Raw genomic sequence first — 26,507 nt, 5'->3', positions numbered from 1 at the left:
TCTTATGTTTTATTTTCTTGAATTCAATTGCACTTATTTGGGCTTAGGTTTTATTTTTGCTTACAAGGTATAAATCAGAGCCAACTCAGTCTAATGGTTTCATTACTTAATGATTTCAACAATATTTCACACCAAATCTCTAATGTTGGTTATTTACTTTTTTTCTTAAAATAATTATCCAACTAAAGAAAGGATGAACTTATAATTTTTATTGTCTTGTTCTTAGGTCTCCATCATATAAATTTGCTATTGCCAACTGTGTGATTTCTTTGCTCAAATTGCTAATTGTTGGTATCTGAAATATTGCATTTCATTTATTTTTATTATATTTTGGAAGCATTAACTACTTTTCTGTCAGCACTTCCATGTATTGGACACCCCACAGCCAATTAAATTCATATTTTACAGTGATATCTAATATCTATAACACATATTATAAGAATAAAAAGAATATAGACAAAGTTTTGGGTACATAAGATGATGATATACAATGATAGGATCATAAAGTACACAGGATAACCAGTGTTTTATGCATATTATAACAATAAAAATATATATTATATATACATAAATAAATAATATAAAGAGCCAGTTTAGATATAATTCACATATACCACATAAATAACACAGTATAGAAATCTATACATTATTTTATATTTTTATTTAAGCGTCTTTCCTTAATAACTATTAGGAAAAAAATGCATGTTTCAGAATATGACTGTGAGACTCATTATTCCATCTTATGATACAGAAATTTGCTCACTGTCTTCAGGAATCTCTGCATGTAGGCTATAAATGATCTGTTGAAATAGATAGATAGGAATATATCTAGCTACAGTGCATCTATATGGCACTTTCAGACAATTCCAATCACACTAACTTTCCACCAACATAGATCATTTTATAGCCAAATAAACAAAATCCCGTGCATATGACTGTTATTTGTGTGTTGGAACTTAGAGTCAACACTAGACTATCAATTAGTGTCACTAACACGTACTTCTGAGTAAAATTTCAAATAATGTAAGATTTTCTTCTTAGGCTTTTGTTACTACTGGTTCTCTAAATGTGTTCTTGTCTAGGTTCAAAGACCCCACAAAACTGAACCAAGTGATCATGTATTGTTTCTCCTCTGATGATCTGTTTGTAGCATTGGACATTGCTCATCGGTTCTTCTTACGGAAAATGGTCACTTCACTAGGTTTCCAGGCCATCATGCTTGCTAGGTTTTTCTTCTATTTCTATGGCTGTGTGTTCTCAGGTGTTACTGCCCCAAGCTTTGAATTTCAGAATGCTCCCCAAATCAACCCTTGAATGCTTTCTCTTTATCTTTTCCATCTATAGTCACTTCCCACTGAATCATCCAATCTAATTACTCTAAATGTTCTCTATACCTGAGTCTTTATCTATCTATCCAACTATTATCTATCTATCTATCAAATCATCTATTATCTATCAAATCATCTATTATCTATCTAATCATCTATTATCTATTATCTATCTAATCAAATATCTTTTATCTATCTATTATCTATCTAATCATCTATCTATCTCTCATCTGTCAATCTATCTTATGTCTTTCTAATCTACCTGTTGCTTGTCCTCTGACTATTTCTCTTCCCTGAATTTTAGACTCTTGGATCCCAATGTCTACTTAACATTTCTATGGGGATGTCCCCTGGGAAGATTAGGAAGAACTGAGTTCTTAACAGTCCTTCCTAAGCCTGCTTTGCTCTCAGATTTCTCCATTTCAGTAAAAGGATTGCATTTTCTCAGTTTAGGGAAAATCATGAGATATTTTTGACTCCTCGTCTTTTGCACTGTAGGTGACTAATCAGAAACACCGTGATTCAACCCTCAAAATATTTCCAGAACCTGCCCATTTTCTCCCAGCCCCAGTGGGTCCACCACACTCAGCCTCTATCTTCTCCCATTTGCTTTAGCACAGAGCTTCTTACTAGTCTCCCTGTTTCCTCCCCACTTCCATCCTTATCCCCCTGAGCCTTTCAACAAAGACAGCAGGTGTGATCCTGTTAAAATACTAGAAAGGTCATGTTATTCCTCTTCAAATTCTCCAATAAATTCATGACTTTTTCAGAGTAAAATCCCCAATCCTTCTAAAGACATGCAAGCTTATTACCTTTCTGCTTCTGGTTCTTACTTTATCCCCTTCACCATCTACTCCACTCCTGCCCAGCTGCCCTCCCTTCTCTTTTTTTTTCTCTTTCTCTTTATTTTTTTTCTTTTTAGGCCATATGGAATTTCCCAGGCTGGGGATCAAGTTGGAACTGAAGCTGCCACAGCCACAGCAACATGGGGTCGCAGGCACATCTGCACCTTACACCACAGCTTTCAGCAGCACAGGTTCCTGAACCCACTGAGTGAGGCCAGGGATTGAAGCCATATCCTCACGGATACTAGTTGTGTTCATAACTCTCTGAGCCACAATGGGAACTTCATTTTTTATTTTCGTCCTTTCACTTCCTGGGACAAACTGTGCTTATTCAGAGTCTTCGCATTGCTCCCTCCTATAGTTAGAATGCTCCTCCTCAGATATCTCTGTAATAAACACTTACCTTTTTCCCAGTTGTCAATTGTCACTAATGTTACCATTTTTCAGGTGTTCTCTAATCACCTTACTGCAGTCCACCTCCTTGACATTTCTTTATGTCCCTTTTCTGCTTTATTATTCTCTCTAGAATAGCTCATTATGTGCTATAACTTATATCCAATTAATTTAACTTTTCATTTTTAAAAATAGAATATAATCTTTCTTATCTGCTTTTGATGGGAAATGTACATCAGTTCAGTGTTTATTTCATTTTAATCTTGAGGCTTACTGTGAAGTTTTGTGGGCCGTTTATTCTAAATGAATACAAACAATGCAAACTGAAAACAATTTTTTTGCTAGTCAAAATCTTTGAAAACATGAATCTATGAAAACTACAAAGGGTTTCCTGTGGGAAAAGTTGAAAAGCCCTAGATAAAACCTTAAACTTAACTACTTTCTGTTTCTATATGCCTGTGATTCTCCTAATTTGATTCTAGAACTTTAACATATATAAAAATAGTAGATAAGTATTTTGCATAATTTACTCTGACAAGCAATGTGCTTAGTACTTCACGAGCATTACTTTACCTATTTCCACAATATCCATCATAGCTATGCTTAATGGTTAATAGAAATAATTTTCATAGGTGACCTAATTGAGTTCTCATGAGAAGCAAGTAGTACAATGAGTAAGTGTTGTCTTTCTCTAGAGACCTGGTGCTTAACCATGAAGTGTCTTCCTTTCTTTCCTGATATTAGATTAATGTTGCTTGTGTGATCCATGGGTCCCTCTCTTTTTGGTTACAATATCCTAACTTAAATTTAATATGATCATGCTGAGATGCTATCCCAGCTAAGTACCACCATACATATGGTGTCTGATAAATGTTTCCAACTAGCTTCCAAATCATCTTTGGGCAGAGTCCTATGTCCCTTGCCTTGACAGCCAATACTGATTCTCATCCTAGAAACATTCTGCTCACTTTACTCAGGACCAGGCCACTTACCTGCAGCTCTCACAGTCACAAGCAACAAATGACGATGCCATGGGTCCAGACAACTTATACTTGCTCTAGGTCCCCAGTGTATTTGATGCATTATGTATCTCAGGGGTTCATAGCTTTGAAAGTCTCTAAAAAGCAATTAACCAAAGTGTGTTAACTTTATTTAGGAGACTCTCACTCAATGCAAAAGTTAATGATTTTAAAAATAACATACAATTACTATATTTTGAGTAATTAAATATTGTAAAACACTTTCTTGAGAATTTTATTTGATTGTCAAAAACCTCTATGGAATAAAGATTGCTTTTCCAACTCTCAACAAGAAAATACTTAGTATGAGAGTTTCTAGACTCATACTTAAGTGAAGTAAGTCAGAAAGAGAAAGACAAATACCATATGATATTGCATCTGGAATCTAATATACAGCACAAATTAACCTTTCCATATAAAAGAAACTCATGAACTTGGAGAACAGACTTGTGGTTTCCAAGAGGTTGGGGGAAGGAGTGGGATGGACTGGGAGTCTAGGGTTAATAGATTCAAACTATTGCATTTGGAATGGATAAGCAATGAGATCCTGCTGTATAGCACAGGACTAGATATATCTAGTCAATTGTGATGGAACGTGATAGAGGATAATGTGATGAAAAGTATATATATATATATATATATATATATATATATATATATTCTGTACAGTAGAAATTGACAGAACACTGTAAATTGGCTATAATAGAAAAAATAAAAATCATAAAAAATAGATCCAGGGCAGGTAATCAATTTTCCAGGTAAAATGATAAATAAGTAAAGTCAGGATTTAAACTGATCTGATTAGGAAAAGTAAAGTCTTTTCTATGCCAAGCATATTTCAAAAGCATATAATAATTATCTATTCTGCTATGACTATAATGCTTTAAAAGCAAACTGCACTTATTCTGAGGTTCTATATAGTCAGATTTTGCAACAATCATATTTGGCCTCACTTTTCATCAAGTCATTACTGCCTTTTTTTTTTTTTCCACACCAGCGACTTGGGGACGTTTTTAGGCCAGCAGTGACCTAAGCCATAGTAATCACAACACAATGTCAAATCCATCACCCCCTAGGCCACCAGGAAAGTCCCGTTACTCAGTTTTTAAGTGGCAAAATGTGTCATATTAACTAATGTGCCTAAAATTGATTCATCAAGTTTCTTCATTATTTATCACAGTGATATTTATTGAGAACTTAATATGTGTCAGACACTACACTGACAGCTTTAAAAGAGTCTCTTACTTTAACCTTCACAGTAATCTTGTGAGATAAATATGATTTTTATGCCCATTGTATGGATGATCTGAGACATAGAAATGATCATACAGGCGTTCCCATCTTAGCACAGCAGAAGTGAATCTGAGGAACCATGAGGTTTGGGGTATCATCTCTGGCCTCGCTCAGTGGGTTAAAGATCTGGAGTTGGTGTTCACTGTGGTGTAGGTTGCAGACATAGCACAGATCTGGCATTGCTGTGGCTCTGGTGTAGGCCGGCAGCAACAGCTCTGATTAGACCCCTATCCTGGGGACCTCCACATGCCACAGGTGCAGCGCTAAAAAGACAAAAGACAAAAAAAAATGATTATACATACATTGTTCAAGGTCACAAAATTTGAGGCTTGTACAGGGAAGATTTAAGGCTTTTTCTCTCAGGGCTCATCATCTGTTCCCACGTCACGGCCCTCTAGTACTTCCTATGTTCTAGATGCTCTTTTAGGACCTATGGAAATTGATGGAACTAAGGTATGGGTCCTGACATCAACAAGGGTCCAGTTTATGGGAGAAACCAAATCTTTGTAAACAAATAACTGCAACAAGTTATGTTGCAATTACCTATCATGGTTGACAGAGGGAGGCAGGCCAGAATGGAGAGTTTGCTTGAGTCCATAAGGGAAGTGTTGTGTGTGTGTGAGAAGTGAGAGAAATGTGTGTGAGCTTAAAGAAGCATGGACAGTTACCCAGTGGGAATATGGCATTTCTGGAAAAGGAGAAGAAACTAAAACTATCAAGGCACTGAGTCAGGAAATAGAATGGATGAAGGAACCATTGACGATTTGTCATAGCCATCTACAGTGTAGAGTGTGTTTGTTGGCCTAATGTTAGGCAAGATTGCAGAGGGCTTTCTATGCTACACTCAGAAAACTCTCAAAGGCAGTGGCTTCACTTGGACCAATAATAAGATGTCTGAAGTGTCAGGGGCTGTGCAAAAAGCCTGATGGTGATATGGAGGCAAATATCACTGCCCAAATCAATATGTGTGGAACAAGACTGATTGATGGATAGGTAAACACTCTACACCCATGTCTACTTTAGGATCCAAAAAGTGAGGAAAGAGACATTTCACTAAAGACTCAAAGTGGCCACAAGTGGTTATAAAGCAAGTCAGTGGACACGGCTGACTCCAAAACTCAGTGCTTCTGACTCCACATTCTACGCTTTTTTTTTATCACAGCAAATTCTTCCTAAACCTTCTGGCACGACATAAATATTCCTTCTTTGTAGGCATTTTTTTTCTTTCTACATCCACACTGGACATTCCCAGGATAGGGGGCAGTCAGAGCCTTATCTGTGACCTACATTGCAGCCTGAAGCAATGCTGGATCCTTAACCCATCGAGTGAGGCCAAGAATTGAACCCAGATCCTCACAGAGACAAGTCCTTAACCTGCTGATCCATAATGGGAACTCCTCATGTAGGCATTTTTGCTCTTAGTCACATCTTGAAGAGAAGGAGCAAATAGCACTTGACTTCCTGACCTCACTCCCTAATACATCCTGTCCTCTTATAAGAGTGGTTGAGAATCTCGTGAGAGAGAACCACAGGTAGACATGAGACAGCTTTGCAGTACAGGGGGAGATTTATATCTCAGGGAATCTTTTTGCTAGGAATGTCTGCATTCTCCCACCTAACCTGTGCACACTCATATGTACACATATTTCATTCATATCCCAAACACATTTGCATTCCAAATTGTTTGTGCTTAGGTTTCATTCATCTTAGAACCTTCTTTTACTCCTTTTAGTTGTTCAAAAATATGTTATCTTTTCCCTGTGCTATACAGCAAGTCCACATTGACCATCTATTCCATATAAAATAATGTGCATATGCCAATTCCTACAGTTACCACAGCAGTTCTTCAAAGTAATACAAGTGGAAGTTAACAACATGGAACTTGCTAAGAGAATGCATATTTGGGGCTGAGCTTTGTCTAAATCCACAATTGTATTCTTTTCCCAATAAAAATGTTGGAAAAATAGGAATTTTTAATAACTTTTTTTGGTCTTTTTATTTTTGTCTTTTCCAGGGCCGCACCCTGGCATTTGGAGGTTCCCAGGCTAGGGGTCTAATCGGAGCTGTAGCTGCTGGCCCACCCCAGAGCAATACTGGATCCAAGCCGCGTCTGAGACCTACACCACAGCTCATGGCAATGCAGGATCCTGAACCCACTGAGTGAGGCCAGGGATCAAACCCTCAACCTCATGGTTCCTAGTCAGATTTGTTAACCACTGAGCCACAAGGGGATCTCCAGTAACATCTTCATCTAAGTCCCATCTGTAGTGTTTCCAATTCAGGATATGTCCTGAACATTGATATTAAAATCAACCAACAACAGCCAATTACAATGCATTCAGAATTTGAGGATCATGAGAGTTAAGTTATATTATTATGTGGAAACGTTATTTGACTCAGCTGGCTTTCTGTATTTTGAAAGGACTTAATCAGTATTAAATTTTTACTCCTTTCCTCCTCCCTCCCTTTCTTCCTTTTTTGTTTTCTTTTTTCTTCCCTTTAGTTATATGAAACAGAGCAATATAATGATCTAGATATTTTAATGTCCATTTTGAAAATGAATAAATCAAGGCTTATGAAATTGAAATGGTATATTTGACCTCACAAAACTAGTAACTTCCTATGATGGACTTATTCTTTTCTTATAAACAGTTTCCATTTCCTAGCCCTGCAATTGTAAATGGTTCCAGAGTTTGCTATGATCAGGAAGGAGAGTACTGAGGGTTCAGATTGGCTATGTGGACAATTGAGAGTGTAATTAGGAATAAAACCATCTCTAAATTCCAGGTGATTCCAAGACATGACTCTGTGTATGGTCTCTGAAACCCACCTTTCAGGTTCTGCTGTTTTTGCATTGAATGTGTCTGTTTTTGTGGTTGCCAGTATTAGGCAATACAGAAAGATGAGGACACCTTGGTCACGTGGAAGGCAGGTTGCACTTAACCATGGTAAAGTTTTACATGCATGGGAGGGAGAAGAGAGGGACAACAAACACACACATCAGGGAGGAATCCCTCAGAACAAATAATTAAATTTTAAATTTTCATTACTGCTCTGGGACATCATCCCTCAAGAATCTAAAATTCAGCATAAAGCCCTAAAATGAGAAGACTCAAATGACTTGGGAGTTTCACTGTGTATGACTTCCTTGTCTTTATTTTTAATATATAAAAGGGCAGTGTTGGATTATAGCACTATTGCATTTGTGGTCATGATAGAAAAAGCTTTATTACATCTCCATTGAACTGTAATTTTTGCACCTGGATATCGTGTCTCTTTTGGCTTTTATGATATTTTTCTTGCATGAATATGTGGTGAGCACAGGTATGAAGCAGATTATTTGTACACATCATTTATGGGGTTAGGGTATTTTTTAATCTGATGTGCTTATGGTTGCTTGCTTATTGAGATATCAAAGATAATAGTAAAATTTTTAAAAATTAAAAATAATAGTAATAGTAAAATGAAACTATCAGGTATTTAACTAAAGGACATTTTGGAATTAAGTAAACTCAAGTACAAATTACGGTTTTGCTAAATATCCTGACTTTGCAATAGCTGTATAACCTCTCTGATCTTCAGGATTTTTTCATATTTGAAATGGATATAAATATAGTGGAGTTGTTGTGAAGATATGATTTACCATCAGCAAAGTACATAAACATGTTTGTCATGTAATGGAGAATTATAATAAGTAACATTTAGGGTGTGTGTGTGTGGGGGTGTGTTTCCTTTCCATAGGGAAAGATTTTTTCTAGGGGTGGACAAGTGATTTAATTGCCTCTACTGAGCATCAAAAATTGTTAACTTTTGTTATGTTTTCCAGCACAGCATTCTTGCTGATGTTAGGGGCTGGCCCTCTTTTAGAACACAACATTCCGGGAACCCCTAATTTCATTATCTTTCTCTTTCTACCTCGTGCATGATCAAAACCAGATCCCAATTTTTTGTTCAAAACGATTTGTGAAGTTAATTCACAGTAAATGGTAGATTATCATCTATGGTGCAATTTATAAACTCTATAAGTGATATTTTTATCATTTCTTTACTGGTATATTTCTATGAATCAGTGATGGATTCTTTAGAAAAATATTTATGGTCTTCCTGTTAGGCTTTTCTAATACTCTTTCTTAATTAGTAAAAGACACACAATTATGATGCTATCTTTATTCTTAATCCTTCAATTCTAGTCTTTATGTTGATTTTTTAATAGTAAGTTTCATTGATTGAGGAACTGATGACCAAAGAAATCACAAATTTTGGCAACACTAAACACACGCAGGGATTATATGAGTTTGCGAAGGCTCTAAATGGCTTTACAGAGATATATCAAGTACTTCCAATTATTAGTTATGTCTACTAATCCTTCTCTTAAAACACAAGTGGACCTCTAGAAAATTAAACAACCAAGTTTAAATGCTCTTTTTAGCTATAATTTTTCTCTATGTGTCAGATATTACGATGAAATTGCTAGATATGCTTTCTAATGTAATCAAAATAATTTTATGGATTAAGTATTAATATAGTTCCCACTTAGCACAGGAGAAAATGAGAAGTTTGGAAATTTATCAAGTGACGTAGCAGAAAAATGCTGGAGTCAGAATCATATTTTGGCTGTTCTTGTCCAGAGTTGATGTTTTATCTCCATGCGCTAGTTCCTTAAAAATTATCCCGTGAAAGTAAGTTATTATCAAAGAATAACAATATCCTGGTATCTATCAAATCCATCTTCTAAATTTAATAAACAATTTAATCACACATTGGAGAAAATGATGTATTCACTTATACAAGTTTAATTTACACAAAGATTAAATAGTTAGCCTTCGAAAATCCTGAATTTTGAGGGAATATTAGACTTTTCTAATTTGGTGTAAAATATATTTTAGATTTCTTCCTGAGACTTGCAGAATGGGAAAGATGAGTCAGTTATCCATGTAATACGGAAAATGCCTACTATTATCCTTTGTCTATGTAATGCTCAAATAGCCTGAACTTGAGTAAAGTATAATTTAGCACATATTGTACCTTTTGGCATCATGCCATATCAACAATTTTTATTCCTCTATTCCTTCAAACTGAATTTTTTTTTCTTTTTTTCTCCAAAATGAATTTGTTGAGCAAATTGAGTGTTTTTCAGAAAAAAAAAATTAAGTATTAGGAAGTAAATTACTTTGCTTGACTATATTCTTTGACTTAAATCATGGCTACTCTGAGGGTGAATTTATTCTTAATCTGAGCTCGACTTCAGAAAAACAGGAAATAAGAAGGGCTTATTTGAGTTCTATGAACATCTAATAGTGCATAATATATGTTAGAGAACGGGAAAGCGTAAACAAACATGACAGGATTCCTAGAAGCCCAAAGCCAATTGGAGAGATAAACTAATAAATTTTTACTTGCAAAGATGCACACATACACATGAGGAAACACATTCAAAGGATGGAACTGTTCATTCGCAGAGGGGACTTTGATTAACTGCCTGGGAGAATTAAATTAGGGAGAGTTTCAAACAGGATGTCATGAGTGCCTAGTGTTTAAAAGACTAAACAGGAGTTTTCCAGGCAGACAAGTTGCAAGAAGGCATTTGGCAACAGTAACTTTCTCCTAGTGAGGTCTAGTGGAGGTTGCAGAGTTTATTCCATGTTTGCTTGCTTGCTTGAAATGCTTACATAGAATCAAGAGGTAATTACAAATCATCCATGGCTTTTTCAACCCAAATTTACTTTGGCGAGTTTGCTTTATATTATGGGATTTTTTTTAAACAAAACTATTTTTATTCTTTTTATCCTTAGAAGGGAGATGTATATAGCTCCATATATTCTCATTGCAACAAAAGGAGATTTATATCTAGCTGGTTTTCTGTAACTTGAGTTGTAAAGTGACTAGAAATGCTCTTTTGAGGTAACCATGCATTTAGAAGAACTAAGAACTATCTTATTTTACTGTCTTTAAAATATAGACAACATTTAAATGTTGAATCAATATATTTATGTCCCTTTACATGAGCACAATTCTACAGATGCATGCACGCCTTGTACGGACCCAGACGTTAATTTTTGGCACGGGTTTATTACTATAGATATATGTATATTTGTTGTAGGTGCTTTCATATGTATTCAGTAATTCCTCCAGTAATTTTGGACAAGCTGTTTACTATCTTAAAAATAGTCTTGGGGAGTTCCCGTCGTGGCGCAGTGGTTAACGAATCTGACTAGGAACCATGAGGTTTCGGGTTCGGTCCCTGCCCTTGCTCAGTGGGTTAACGATCCGGCGTTGCCATGAGCTGTGATGTAGGTTGCAGACACGGCTCGGATCCCGCGTTGCTGTGGCCCTGGCGTAGGTCAGTGGCTACAGCTCCAATTCGACCCCTAGCCTGGGAACCTCCATATGCCGCAGGAGCAGCCCAAGAAATAGCAAAAAGACAAAAAAAAAAAAAAATAGTCTTGGAGTTCCCCTGCGGTGCAGTGGGTTAAGGATCTGGAGTTGTCACTGCAGTGACTCTGGTTGCTGCTGTGGCTAGGAACTGCCATATGCTGTAGGTCTGACTGAAAAAAAAAAGACTTAGTCTCTCTGTCATTTGGAGGGGGGATGAGGCGTGCCAACAATTCTTGCCCTGAACACATAACAATGATTCCTTGAAGAGGATCACATATATTAAAATGGCAATAGTTCACATATATCGAGCCCTTACTGTATATGCCTAACTCTGTTTTAGATGCTTTTATGTATTATCTCTTTACCTCATTTACCACTTCTTTGAGGATGCTACTGTTGCCCCTGAGCTGCAGATGAGGAAAGGTAAACACAGACGGGTGGTGTGAATTGTCCAGGCAAGACCTCCCAGGGGACAGGCACCTGACAGGGACAAGGATGTGGTTTTCACTACTAGTCTTGCAATCTCCTGAGGGCGTGCCATCTTGTCAACCCAGAAACTCACCATGGATGTCTTTTGCTTTCATCATAGGCACTGGTAAACATCACTGGAATGATTCTATTTTTAGCAGGACTTATTGACTGTTGTTTGGAGGGCCTGGAAAGGGACTCTGCAGCCTCCCTTTCTTTCTCCTCGTGATGAAAACAGGACTGTGACTAAAATTTTCTCTCCTATTTCCAGACCCATCCCCCCTTTATCCTTGGACTTCATATTTTATTTTATTTTATTTATTTTTATTTTCCCACTGTACAGCAAGGGGATCAAGTTATCCTTACATGTATACATTACAATTACATTTTCCCCACCCTTTCTTCTGTTGCAACATGAGTATCTAGACAGAGTTATCAATGCTACTCAGCAGGTTCTCCTTGTAAATCTATTCTAAGTTGTCTCTGATAACCCCAAGCTCCTGATCCCTCCCACTCCCTCCCCCTCCCATCAGACAGCCACACTTCATATTTTAGATCATTTCACTTACCAGTTCACTGAGTTATTTTATTTGAAAAGCCCCAATTTAAAGCAAAATAAAATAGTGCTCTCTAAAATGTATTGCTTGCACATTAATTCTATTTGAAAAATGATGTTTTACATAAAGTATCTTTTTCTTAACCTGCAGCAACTTGGTTCTTAAATGTCTTCTGGATAGGATTCCTCATCCCTTAGGAGTCAGTTTGTTCCCTTCACCTCAGCTTTCCATTGGACTAGGAGTTCCCGTTGTGGCTCAGTGGATTAGGAACCCAATTTTTATCCATGAGGATGCGGGTTTCATCCCTGACCTTACTCAGTGGGTTAAGAATCTGGCATTGCTGCGAGCTGGGGTGTATGTCACAGATGTGGCTCAGATCCAGTGTTACCATGGCTGTGGCTGAAGCTGGCAGCTGCAGCTCCAATTCGACCCCTAGCCCAGGAAATTCCATATACTGCAGGTGCAGCCCTAAAAAGTAAAGGAAAAATTTCTACTGGACTGTAAGTTTTATGAGAGTATCGGAATATCAGCTGTGTTTATCAGAGCAGGCCTGGCATCTGGTACATGCTAGATGATCAAAAACACAATTTGCAGAAGGAAGAAAGAAAGAAAAAAAAGGGGGGGAAAGAATGAACAAATGAATGACTAGCAGCTGCTTCTTGCTCTTACAACTGTGCTTACATCTAGGACTTTTTATTATCCTATATCTTTCTAACTCCCTGCTTTTAATCTGCTACAAGTCAGTTAACCAAACCTATTATCCGTGCACAAACTAAGAGTAAGTGGGCACAAGATGAGGGATAAGGAGCTCTCAGTGAATAGCCCCAGTAACTTTAATTTGTCTAGATCCTTTTCAATAATATTATTTGTACTAGAGAAGTGAATTCTAGATAAAAGTAGGAACATTGTATGTTATTAGGGCTATTAATTATGTTATTTGTGGATTATTTCCTACATGTAAACATTGTCTTAAATTCCTTATAAATATTATTTAATATAATCCTCAAAATTTAGCTCTATCATTTTTCTCATTTTATATATAATAAAACCATCTAAGACCTCACTGCAAGAAGTGGTAAAGCTGGGAGATTTAGCAACTGGTGTGACCCATGGCTGGGTTTGGAAATGATGTGTACAGTTTTTGTTTTTTAGCGTATCAGGGTATCTAAACACTAGAAAGTTGCATCAGGGTGAAACAGAAGAAGCACAGGCTGCCACTCTCCCCTTGAATTATAGGTTAGCATGTATCATATGAAAGAGTGCCCTTTATGGCCATTTATCTGCTTGCTACATCATGCCATTTTTAGGTGTAGAGCAAAGACATAATTAGATCTTTTTAAGAGCTGAGCATGAGCAAAGCTTTGAATAATGAATATGTTTAGAAAGATTATGAGCAGCCAAAAGAGATAAAATACCTTAGATAAAAGGCTTAACCATATCCCTTAAGAATATCTGTTTAACTTAATCAGTATTTGAATCTGAATATTTTTTTTGAATATTACCTTCAAAAGCAGAAGAAAAACGTTCTGCTTGTAACACAACTCAGAGGTTCAGGATATAATCTCCTTGTTATACAATTTACATCTTGAATTTCCAACACTGTGACATATAAGGCACAGTGATATTGCCCTATATCGATGTTTTCCTTCAGGTGAGTAAGTAGCTCCATGAGAAGGAGGTCGCCTAAGAAATGAATATGATAAAAACAAACTTCACTGTGACTGAATTTGTGTTCCTGGGGCTCTCATCTCAGCCAAAGATGCAGCTCATTCTTTTTGTGATGTTCTTGTTTTTCTATTTATTAACAGTGGCAGGAAATGTTATAATTATCACTGTCATCCAGATAGAACCTCGTCTCCACACGCCCATGTACTTTTTCCTCACTAATTTATCCTTCCTGGATATCTGCTACACATCGACCAATGTCCCAAAAATGCTGTCAAACATGGTGGGAAAAAAAAAGAAGACCATCCCATTTTTCAGCTGTGCTGCTCAGATGTTCTTCTCCCTCTCCTTTGGGATGATTGAATGTGTTCTCCTTGGTGTCATGGCTTATGACAGATATGTAGCCATCTGTCAACTTCTTCATTATATAGTCATTATGAACCAAATCACCTGTGTCCAGTTGGCAACCATTTCTTGGTTCAGTAGCTTCTTGAGTTCCGTGGTCATCAACATCTTCACTTTGAGTTTGCCATACTGTGGACCCAATGTCCTCAATCACTTCTTTTGTGAGGTTCCTTCCATCCTGAGATTGGCTTGCACTGACACCTCATTTACGGAGATGGTTGTTTTTATCTTCAGTATCATCATTGTCTTCATTCCTTTTCTCCTCATTATTGTTTCCTACACCCAAATCCTTCTGTCAGTTCTTAGGATGCAGTCAGCCTCTGGGAGGCAAAAGGCCCTGTCCACCTGTGCCTCCCATCAGACGGGGGTGGCCTTATTCTATGGAACTGCCATCTTCATGTACATGAGACCCCAGTCAAAGTCCTCCAGGGCTGGGGGCAAGATCATCGTGGTGTTCTACACTGTGATCCCACCCATGCTCAACCCCTTGATCTATAGCCTAAGGAACCAAGATGTAAAAGGAGGCCTAAGGAGAGCTTTTGCAAAACAGAGGGCATGAGAGCTCTGAGGTTAACTGTTAATAATATAAGATAATTGATTTGTTTTAATGGTCGCACCTATAGCATATGGAAGTTCCTAGACAAGGGATGGAATCTCAGTCCAGATGTGACCTATGTTGCAGTTGCAGAAACGCCAGATGCTTTAACCCACTGCACCAGGTTGGGGGTTGAAACTGAGTGCAGCAACCACAGTGACCTGAGCCACTGCAGTTGAATTCTTAAACCATTGTGCCACAGAGGGAACTCTGATCATTGACTTTTGCATATGAGGTGATAGAGTAAATAGCTTAGTCAACATCTGACTGGCTATTCATAAAAGACACATAATTCCAGCTGCAAATCAACAAGAGACATGTTTCCCCTAAGAATGAACGAGAGCGTTCATGTGTCAAAACAATGCCCTTTATCGAGTGACTACTATTTTCTTACTCCCAGAGAAATATTGGTTCTCTACAATCAGAGACTCTTTGAAATTACTTGCTTCAAATTATATTAATACATCTTAGTTATTATATTAATAACATCTTAGTCATGCCTGGAAGATATTAAGCAGCTATACAGAAGCATTCTTAATTTTCAACTCTAGCATAGAACTTCAGTTAAGAGTTTTTGGTGAAACCTTTCCCATCTACCTTAATTTTGTCATTTCCAAGAAGGCAAGACCCTGCCTCTACTTTGTGGTCTATACATGATTTTTACCTTTTATACACAGCTCTGCTTTGCAATGAATCTATCAAAATATTGCTTCATTTAAATTTTACTTCAATCCCCCTTTGTGTCAAATCCTGGTATGTGGTATTCCCCTTTGCAGTGGATGAATAAATCTGATTTTATCTGATGATAGACTTATTCCTGATGGTCTTAGGCTGATTTCATGGACCGGAGGATAGCAATGATCAGAAGATTTGGTCAAATGTTAATTAATGGATGAATTCATTCATTCACTACATATTCATCAATGACAATATACCATAATGTTAAATAAAATAGAAATACTTCATTTCCTCATATATACATAATATTTATAGTATACATATAATATGCACACCTCTACTAACAAATTGGGATAAATGGAATAAAGGAACTAATCGTCAAGGAATGGTGACAGACATTAATATGTGGGATGACCTTCTCTGAAGAGGCTGCATTCAAGGCTAGGAAATAGAGGTAGGAGTCAGATTGAGACATGCTTTCTATGCGGGGGATCTTTGTGGACAAGGACAGAGACAGTTTGCTCTAAATGTAAGAGGTTTATCCAAGTCCCACTAAGAGAAGCACACCATTTTATGCCATGAAATCCGTCTGAAGTAGCCAGAGTCTACTTGACTTTACCAACCTAAAGGCTGTGTTGCTACACTAGTTTCTTCAAAGGTCACTCTGTGGATGGATATGTGATAGGACTTCAGGGAGCAAAGAGGAATCTTCTCTAGAATCCATGAGTGATAAACTTTCCAACTCCCCAAGTATTAAATTCTTATGTCCTTAAATTGGTGCCAGAATTTGAACCACAAGTCAGTTTAACCAGCAAAGCGTTCCACTGGACACCCAGCTAAAATATTACATGGAAAATTCCCACGTTTTCTAGCCTCTTTGCTATTTTGTTCACTGTGTTTCCCCCTTCTAGTATTCTCTATCTCATTTGCTTCCCTCTTTAATTTCTGGGCCTTTTTCAGAAACAACCCACATACTCCTCCTCTGTAACACTTCCCTTGTCTCCCAAGAGCAAATGCTCTCTTTCAAGCCTGAGTTCCCACAGCACTTTGTCTGCAATTTTCTTTCAGCATTTATTATTATTTTTCTTATAATATGGATTATTTTCATTATTTTATCTCCTTATGCATATCAAATATCAACTCGGTGAAGTCTAGATATATATATGTAAGTATATATATCATGTATCATATATATATATATATATATATATATGTATAATTAAGCATTGATTGTTTAAAATAATATTACCTGAGGTCAAATAGCTTGAGAGTGGAGAAAGTGAAATGCAATTTCAACTTTGTCTCACTGTGGCATCTTCCATCTTAATCACTCTGCATCAATTTTTGCCTTTCATAGCTCCTAGTACAGGGATTTCCAGCTGGTTAAAGGAGATACCAGTTCACAAGATTTTTGCAGCCTATGATAGAGAATGTGATTGAAATGTCTACCTTTGTTATAATTTCATTACTGGACAAAGTTTTTTGGTGTATAAAAGAGAATTCAGACTTTTCAAACATCAGACATTTATTTATCACTTATTTGAACAAACTAATGGGATAGATGAGGTGTAAATAATTGCAACAAGGTCACTGATTCAAGATATCTAAGTGGGATTTTCAAAGATTTTGATTCTAAAGCAACCACTTTTTCGATTATAACATATAATACTTAGTTTGTTGCTATTGAGAAAGGAAAGCCCATTTTTCTTATTTTTCCCACAGCATATAGAATTACACATTGGCTTAAAACAAAACAAAACAAGACTGGGAGTTCCCATGGTGGCTCAGGGGAAACGAATCTGACTAGCATCCATGAGGACACAGGTTTGATCCCTGGCCTTGCTCAGTGGGTTAAGGATCTGGCATTGCTGTGAGCTGTGGTGTAGTTCACAGATGCGACTCAGATCTGGAGTTGCTCTGGCTCTGAGCTCTTATTTGACCCCTAGCATGGGAACCTCTATATATTGCAAGTGTGGCCCTAAAAAAGATAAGAAAACAAAACAAACAAAAAAAACATGAAAGCTAATCTTTGAACTGTTGATACCAACTCTACATATGTCTATTAACCCCTATAATCTCTCCACAATGTGAAGCTAGAGATATTTCTGAAATTCATGATGTGACTGGGTAATTTTAAACCAAGTCAATTTCAACTCTTATTAATGGCATCAATCAGAAAACCTGGAAGTCCTCTTTGGTGTCTTTTCATGAGGAGTGGGGATGCCCTACCACTTTAGGGAAACCCTATCTTTTGGCTATATTGCCTTGGAGGAAGGGCTGAGAGAAAAACATAATTAACTGCAAATATTTAAAACAGATGGTGTGATGTAATTTCAGTATATCTGAGGACAACTTAGCTTTCCCCAGATCGCAGTCTGTTGCCTTTGCCTGATGCTTTTACCTAGCACTCCGGTTTTTAAATCAGGATTTGTACCCTTGGGAACTTGCAAAAAGAGTTATATCCCCCTCTATTGTCACTCGTTGATACATCAGGATTAATAAAACTATTCTTTGATAGTGTCCTTGGATGATGGCAGAAAGCGTGGACTATTGCCTCCCAGAGAAAAGGCTAGGTTTTAACTGACATTAGAAGAGAGGTAGAGAAAAAAACATAGGGAAAATTAGGGATGGGACCAGGACAAGAAATCCTGTAGATATTACAGTCTTGTTAAAATTAGCCTTAGGGATTGATCAACACTATATCCTAGGGCATTCTTGAAGACTAAAAGTATGTTGATATGTGAAGTTGATCCAACTGAGATGACTACCAATTCTGAACATTAGGCAAAAGAGACCAAAGGGGTTCAGTGGTTACTAGGTGAAACCAATGACTCGCCATAAGTGAAAACTGAGAACAGAATAAAGGGTATTTTCAATACTCATATGCTAGTTAGAGCTCCAGCTCTTATTTTTGAGTTTTGCATAGCTCTTGATTTCATTGGCGGCAGCAGTTTCACAGAGATCACAAAGTAACAGGAAGCACAACAAAATCCTTGTTGTTGGCACATACCTGTCTTATGTTTATATCCTCTCTTACCTGACACATGTCTAGCATTTATAAGTTTTTGCTGAATATATGAGTAGGTGGATCCTGGATGAGTTAAGTCATCCTTCATACCAGCTCTGTTCCCCATGTTTTTAACTAGACTCTTTCTAACTTACTTTCACAGCTAAGAAATTGTCAATATTTGGATCTAACATTCCTCATGACCCTGAAAAAATATGCTCAGAGTAATTGGCTATTTATTTCCCCTCTCAAGTCCTATCTCCATTTCTAATCAATATGTGAACCAATTTTGAATTAAAAAAAGAGTGCATATTGATTAAGATGAACTTCAAAAATATTAACTTATATTTGCTTCAGATGATAGAGTTAAAGTTTACTGAAAACTCTTCAGTATTTAGGATTGACTTGGAGGATATTATGCTTAATGAAATAAGTCAGACAGAAAAGCAAATACTGTATGATATCACTTATATGTGGACTCTAAAAAAAAACTAGTAAATAAAGCAAAAATTATTATGTATAAAATAAATGTTACATGGATATGTTGTACAGCAAAGGAAATATAGCTAATATTTTATAATAATTATAAATGGCATATAACATTTAAAACTTTTCAATCACTATGTTGTACACTTGAAACTTACATAATATGGTACATCAACCATACTTCAATTTAAAAAGAAAGAACTTAAGATTGAGTCAGCAAGTAGTTGGTAATTCCAGTAGTGTTTATTGGAAAGTTTTTTTATTCTCTATCTTCTGCCACTAACCTTCTGCCCCTATCGTTTACCTGTGATAATAAAATATTTTCAATTTTTGTTATCATTGAGGTTGCAATACTCATATCAGACAAAATTGACTTTAAAACAAAATACATAAAGAAAGACAAAGAAGGACACTCTTTAATGATTAAGGGATCCATCCAAGGAGAGGATGTGACTATCGTCAACGTACATACCCCAAATACAGGAGATCCCAGATACATACAACAAATACTAACAGACATAAATGGAGAAATTGATGGGAATACAATCATAGTAGGAGACTTTAATACCCCACTCACACCAATGGACAGATCCTCTAGGCAGAAAACCAATAAAGCAACAGAGATCTTGAAGGAAACAATAGAAAAGTTAGACTAAATTGATATCTTCAGGACACTACATCCAAAAAAAGCAGAATACACATTCTTCTCAACTGCACATGGAACATTCTCAAGAATCAACCACATATTGTGACACAAGGCTAACCTCAACAAATTTAGGATCATAGAAATTATCTCAAGTATATTTTTCCAATTAATTTTCTGAAAGCAGCTTTCACATCCTTGTTCCGTAAACTGTAGATCAAAGGATTCAACATCGGGATGATAATAGTGTAGAACATGGAGGCCCACTTGTCATGATGCAGGGAGTAGCTGGATGTTGGCCTCAGGTACATAAACATGACTGTGCCATTAAAAAGTGTGAAGCCAGTGAGGTGAGACCCACAGGCGGAGAAAGCCTTTAGGTGGCCTTCAGCTGAGCACATCTTGATATTTGCAATGAGGATGAAGGCATAAGAGATAAAAATGATGAGGATGGTACTGAATTCAGTGAAGCCATACAGACAGAAGAGCAAAATCTCACTGATGTGGGTGTCTGAGCAAGAGAGGGCTGAGAGTGGTGGGATTTTGCAGAAGTGGTTGATGATATTGGAACCATAGTAACTCAAACTGAAGGTGAGGGAAGTGTGGGCTACTAAACTCACCAGACCAGCCAGGTAGAAACCCAGCATGAGAGCCAAGCAGACTCACTTGGACATGAGAGTGCTGTAGTGGAGGGGTCGACAGATGGCCACAAAGCGGTCATAGGCCATGGCAACCAGGATGTAGCACTCAGCATCCACCAAACCTACAACAAAAGCAAACTGGGTGGCACAGCTGGAGAAGGAGATAACTTTGCATTTTGTTAGGAAGTCAGCCAGCATCCTGGGGGCAATAGCTGAGAAGTAACCCAGGTCAACAAAGGAGAGGAAAAAATACATGGGTGTATGCAGCTGAGTGGCTGTTATCATCAGGATAATCATACCCACATTTCCCACTTCATTGACCGGGTAGACTAAGAGGAAGATCACGAAAAAGATGATCTGGAGCTGAGGGTCTTGAGTGATGCTCGTAAAGATAAACTCAGTCACCATCGAGTGGTTTTATTTATCCATCTTTTCCATTTATGTGTGCTTGGATTTGGATAATTGTTTGGGGTGATTCTTAAAAATCCTCCCAGTAATTAGAGTCAATGACTGACCAATAGAGTAACTCGAATGACTTTGCAGAAGACAGTGGTCACATGTCTTCACCAGGAACCCAGTAGAAATAGGACAAGATGTTGGTGTTTTAGGAATGGCAAATTCTGCTTCACCAAAGACCTTGGTGCTCTGAAATCATTTGTCACATGGTACCAAATGTTTGACCTGATCTGTGCAATTATCTGCCTAATTAATTACTGAAGAAGAGCACTTTTGAGTGTGCCTTATTCTTTCTAAAACAAAGCAGATAATGACTAAACATTAACCCTCATTGCAGATAGGCACAAAAAGAAAAATGAACGTTTAACAGATGTGTAACATATCTTGATGTGTAACCTCTCTCTCTTTCTCACACACACAGACACACACAGACACACACACACACACACACACACAAAGTGAAATACTTGGAGAAGAGGGTGAGCATTATTACAATGAGTAGTGGATAAGAATACATTTTAAAAAGCCAAGAGTTACTTACTGAATGTTAACTATACGCCAGCATTGTTAGCACTTCCACACACTACATAATTTCATCCTCACATAGCTCTATGAAACAGGTACCAACATTATCTCCATCTTATATCTGAAAAGAACAGACAATCAACAGCCAGTAAGTAGCAGATCTGGGTCAGTCTGACTCTAGAGTCCTCTTCACTTTATTGTCTTATGTGTATATGCAATTTGATGGAGGTTACATATCCTTATTTTTGTGCCAGCTTTTCTTTCTCCTGTCTTGCCTATTATGCACTGACTCAGAATTAACCCTTTGATTTCCCTGATCTTTAGAAGCACTGAGAAGTTTGGTATGGGTTATAATCAGGATGAAGACATAGCTGTGTCTTTAGGCAATTCCATCACTCACGTAGCCAACAGATTGTCGCACAGCTTGATTCAAGGATCTTTCTCTCAGAGAAACAGAGAAAGTGTTACCCAGCTCTGTGGACACACAGAAGCATGTATTTGGTCATCTTTTGTCTCTTTGGTTGGATAGATATTTGATCCACTGAAGAATTTTCAGGAGGAAGTGTGCAAAACCATAGTAAACCAAACCAAAACATGATATAATTTAGAAATAAGTAGCATCCTCTACCAAAACCTGAAAGGAGAAGTCAGACTTTATCTATTGTAATTGGTTTACTGCTTAAGAAAAAATCGGATATCAGAAAGCAGAAAGAATGCATCATTCATGGGGCTGTGGACGTTCATAATATATTATCTAAAATCATAGGGTGGTTGAAAGTAGTGTTCCATCTTCTAGTTTATGTATAGACACAGGCAACTGCAGCAAAGAAGGTGTCCTATAAACAAACAATCAATAACTTATATATGTAAAAAAGTATATAAATGTAAAATAACTTTTACTTTCAAGTTTATAATTTGAAAGTAAGTATGTTTACTCCTATTGAACTCATCCATAATACGCCGGGAATGTTTTCATTGTTTCATACATTAGGTCAATTAAGAAACAATGAAAAAATAAACCTTGGAGAAATTATTTGAAAAAATATAATTCTCATAAGAATGTGTACCCACAATGCAGGAAGAAAAACCCTTTAAAATTTAATAATAAGAAAACAAACAACCCAAAAGAAATAGGCAAATGTTTGAATAGACACTTCACAAAGAGGTATATGACTGACAAATAAATGTATGAAAATGCTCTAATTATTTGCATTAGGGTCATACAAATTAAAACCACAAGGTGATATTACTACACATCTATTAGAATGGTTAAAGTGAAAAATATGGGCCATATTGAGTAATGACAAGGAAGGGAGGAACTGGGAATTTCATCACTGTTGGTGGGAAGTGTACAACCATTTTGGAAAATACCTTGGCAGCATACAATTAAACATACAAATATCTACAGTACGGTCCAGCTGTTCCAAAAAAACCTGGGAGCAATCTAAATGCCCATCCATGTGTGGCAGGATAAATACATTTTAATATGTCCAAAAAATGGAAACCTACCCAACAATTAAAAATAACCCACTGTTGATATTTGAAACGTGATGTATGAAACTCAAAGTAATTAAGCAGAGAGAAAACAACCAGATAAAAAGAGTACATCTTATATGATTTTACTTATAAAAATTTAGAAACTACATGCCAAGTAATAGTGAATCTAGTGATGAGATAATGACTGGGGAGAGGTGTGTGTGAAAAGGAGAAGGAAGGAGGGACTAGCGGGGGCATGAGAAACTCTTGGGGGGTGATGTATTTGTTTGCTATGTTGATGTGATGATGCTTTAGTGATATATATATATAAACATTAAATTTTTACTTTACATATATACAGTTTATTGTATATCACTTATACATCAATAAAGCTATTATTATACTTATTATATTATTATACTTATTATACATCAATAAAGCTGTCTCAGTGAGTTTGTTGTAGAATCATTGACTGAATCAGGAGCTGCAAATTTCAACTATACTGCTGTGTTCATCCCGCCTCCAAGCCCACTGCTTTACACAGGAATATAAAAATAACCCACCATGAAATAGCATAAACGATCTACTCTAGCCCTTCTCTTTTTCAGGTTACTCTCCCGGTTTAGCAAGAGAAAAAATAATCCTGTTGTTGACCCCAGGAGGACTCAATTATTCCAACCTCACAATTTTGTAGATGAAGAAACAGACATCAGGCATGAAATGCAAATATGATATTCAACTGTAGCATTTAGAGGGGTGTGCGATGTCTGGTAAGAACACAGCATGAGAGTTAGGACTTATCTGTGTCCAGGTACGTGCTGGCCAACTCATTTCCCTCAATTGGAAAATGTGATTAGAAAATCATTCTTTCCTCCATTATAGATTCAGTGGTCCAGTTAAATAAAGAAGCATATGAGAAGGGGTCTCACTGATCATAAAGCACCTTGCTTGTTCTCAATTATAAAGATCGGACAAATGCAGGTTTTGCCACTTTCTGCTATTGATGGCTATCATTCAACTTATCTTCTCAGAGTCTTGGTTTTTCATTTTTTTAAATTAAAAACTTTGTGCAAGAATAGAATATACATACATATATATTCTTTCTCTCTCTGATGTTTAGTTCAGTGACTGTTATGTGATAATTTATTTATGCATTTGGCAGTTGTGTGTAAGTGAAGATGATTTAACTCAATAGATGAGCGTACATTCAAAATTCCCAGAAAAAACAGAAAGATTTAATGCTTATTCCATAAAAGTGATGTATTATGGACTGCCTTAACATTTAGGGAAGGTGTGATTTTAATGGTACAGCATTTCTATTGAACAATTAAACAGGTAGAGATGAGGCTATAAAATTAGGGCTGATTAAAACAAAAGAAAAAGAAAACCTATGTTTTTCTTTTTAGTCTCTTGTAACTAAAGTACAAATGATTGGACTCTTGAAATGGCAGAATAGTGAGTAAATAAGAACATTCCATAATTAACAATAAACTCCAATATTTAAAAAATACCATCAAAATACTGTCTTCCAGAAGCAAATTAAAGTCAAACATATTTTAGATTTCTATGTTATCACCTGTTTTTGCATATTTATATGTAAAGAATACTGGGGTAAGGCCACGGAATCCTGGATGTGGTCCCCTTTCTCCAACTAATTAATTATTTGAACTTGATGAATTGCTGTGTGATATGCAGCTTCCTTATCTGTGAAATGAATGGGGCAGAGAATGCAAACTCAATTCTAGCATTTTTTAAAATCTGACTTAGAGTGAGACACCTTAAAACCTAACAAATGGTCTATTTCTCTTTTTGAAATTTTAAGATGGGATGAACCTGGGGCCAAGGAAATCCATGCCCAAAGGCACACTGGGTTGTATAACGCTCCACTCCCAATAGGCCACATCTCTTTCTCTTTCTGTCCCAAATTCTCATCTGTCTTTCACTTTCTGGGGCCAAGTTGAATGTTTCCTCTTCTCTTACTGGGTTATACTGGACAAATACTCTGAGGAGAATCCACAGATGGTCAGTCACTCTAGTGGTTGTCTCTGAGTCTCCTGCTCAGTCCACCTTTGCTTCTGTTTGCTGGAAATATTTAAGTTGCAGAATCACAAATTATCCTCAGAGAAAATGTGATGACATTACTTCTGCACTCACAGGAGGCCTAACAATTTGATGAACCATCATCCCCTAAGGGATTTTACTCTCTATTTCTTCAGCTTTAATGATAAAAGAAGGGAACACAGGGGAATTCTTTTCTGCTCTTCTAGTTCTGATGGTTGAGTCAATAATGAGTGCTGTGCATGCACTTTTTTTTTTTTTTTTACAATCCCATTGCTGTCTTCCTGGTATGATTTTGATGGCAATTTAGAAAGGTCCGTTTGCTAATACCTGAAGCCCTTTCAAACCAGATGCTACTTTCAGTGTTATATGGAGTGACCATATTTACACTGTATTTTAATCTGAGAGAATCTAGCATTGTGACTAAACTCAAAGTAACAAAAAACAAAAAAAAAAAAACAAATCTAAACAAAATGTATGTATCTGAAAATTAACGAAAAAAATCAATGAGATTCATCTTTTTTGAAAGCCTAGTTTGGTGGATAGGAAAAGGAACAAGTGAGGCTCTAGGAAATTAATAATTTTTGCTTAAAAATATTTATTCACCAGAGACTCTTCAGGGCACTTTCTGTATATGATCCATTGGATTTTCTGTTGATAATATTATTGCCCCAACTTAGGATGAAGTGAATGACTTTTGATATATAAGTAAAGTGCGTGAGTGAAGACTGTTTGACTTTTCCAGGAAGCACAATTAGTAGTTTCAGAATGAAAACACTCACCTATTTAAGTCTGACAAGGTCGCCATTCATAGGTCAAAGATTCCTACTCCAGGAAGAGATCTAGGGTAGCTTACCAAACATTGTTGTTTCTTTCTTTGTGTGTGTGTGTGCTTTTTAGGGCCTCATCTGCAACACATGGAGGTTCCCAGGCTAGGGGTCTAATCGGAACTGTAGCTGCTGGCCTACGCCAGAGCCACAGCAACACCAGATCTGAGCTGCATGTATGACCTACACCACAGTTCACAGCAACGCTGGATCCTTAACCCACTGAAGGAGCCCAAGGATTGAACCTGAAATCTCATGGTTACTAGTTGGATTCATTTCCACTGCACCATGATGGGAACTCTCATTATTGTTTCTTATCCCATGATAAATATTTGTAAGGAAAACAGGATGAAAAACATGATTAAGGAGATCCTACTGTGGCATGATGGGATTAAGCACACCTCTGTAGCATCAGGACACAGATTTGACCTCCAGCCCAGCACACTAGGTTAAAAGATCTGGCATTGCTATAACTGCAGTGTAGGTCACAGCTGTGGTTCAGATCTGAAACCTGGCCAGGGAACCCTAGAAGCTGTGGGGTGGCCAAAAAAAGAAGGAAAAATGATTAAGTTGGTAAAAATTACATGCTTTAATTTTTTTTTAATTTTAAGAGATAGCATAAAAATTTTTTCAGCTTTTCCATTATATAAAGTAAAAGGCAAATGAGCAATTATAAGGGTCTCACTGCCTACACGGCCTGCATTTTTAAAAAATGTATTACAGTTGATTTACTATGTTCTGTCAATTTCTGCTATACAGCAAAGTGA

The 26,507-nt window shown here is 36.9% G+C and overlaps 2 protein-coding genes across 2 annotated transcripts in view; one reads left to right on the top strand and one right to left on the bottom strand.

Moving 5' to 3' along the window:
• The first annotated feature begins 13,968 nt into the window (after positions 1-13,968).
• On the top strand, positions 13,969-14,907 carry LOC100518356 (olfactory receptor 2G3-like). Its single transcript, XM_003122777.3, has one exon. The coding sequence runs from the start codon at positions 13,969-13,971 to the stop codon at positions 14,905-14,907; it is 939 nt and encodes a 312-aa protein (XP_003122825.3).
• A 5,014-nt stretch (positions 14,908-19,921) lies between these two features.
• The window catches only part of LOC100152964 (olfactory receptor 1019-like), a gene marked incomplete at its 3' end in the record, with an annotated part of 41,562 nt that continues 34,976 nt past the window's right edge, over positions 19,922-26,507 (bottom strand). Inside the window, 1 exon segment of the mRNA XM_021082134.1 lies at positions 19,922-20,827. Within this exon segment, the coding sequence (XP_020937793.1) occupies positions 19,922-20,827 (906 nt within the window).

This window comes from Sus scrofa, unplaced genomic scaffold (genome assembly GCF_000003025.6).
Source record: "Sus scrofa isolate TJ Tabasco breed Duroc unplaced genomic scaffold, Sscrofa11.1 Contig53, whole genome shotgun sequence".
NCBI classification, from domain to species: Eukaryota; Metazoa; Chordata; class Mammalia; order Artiodactyla; family Suidae; genus Sus; species Sus scrofa.
Note: the sequence above shows the minus strand (reverse complement) of the source record. Positions and strands in the feature narration are given on the sequence as shown.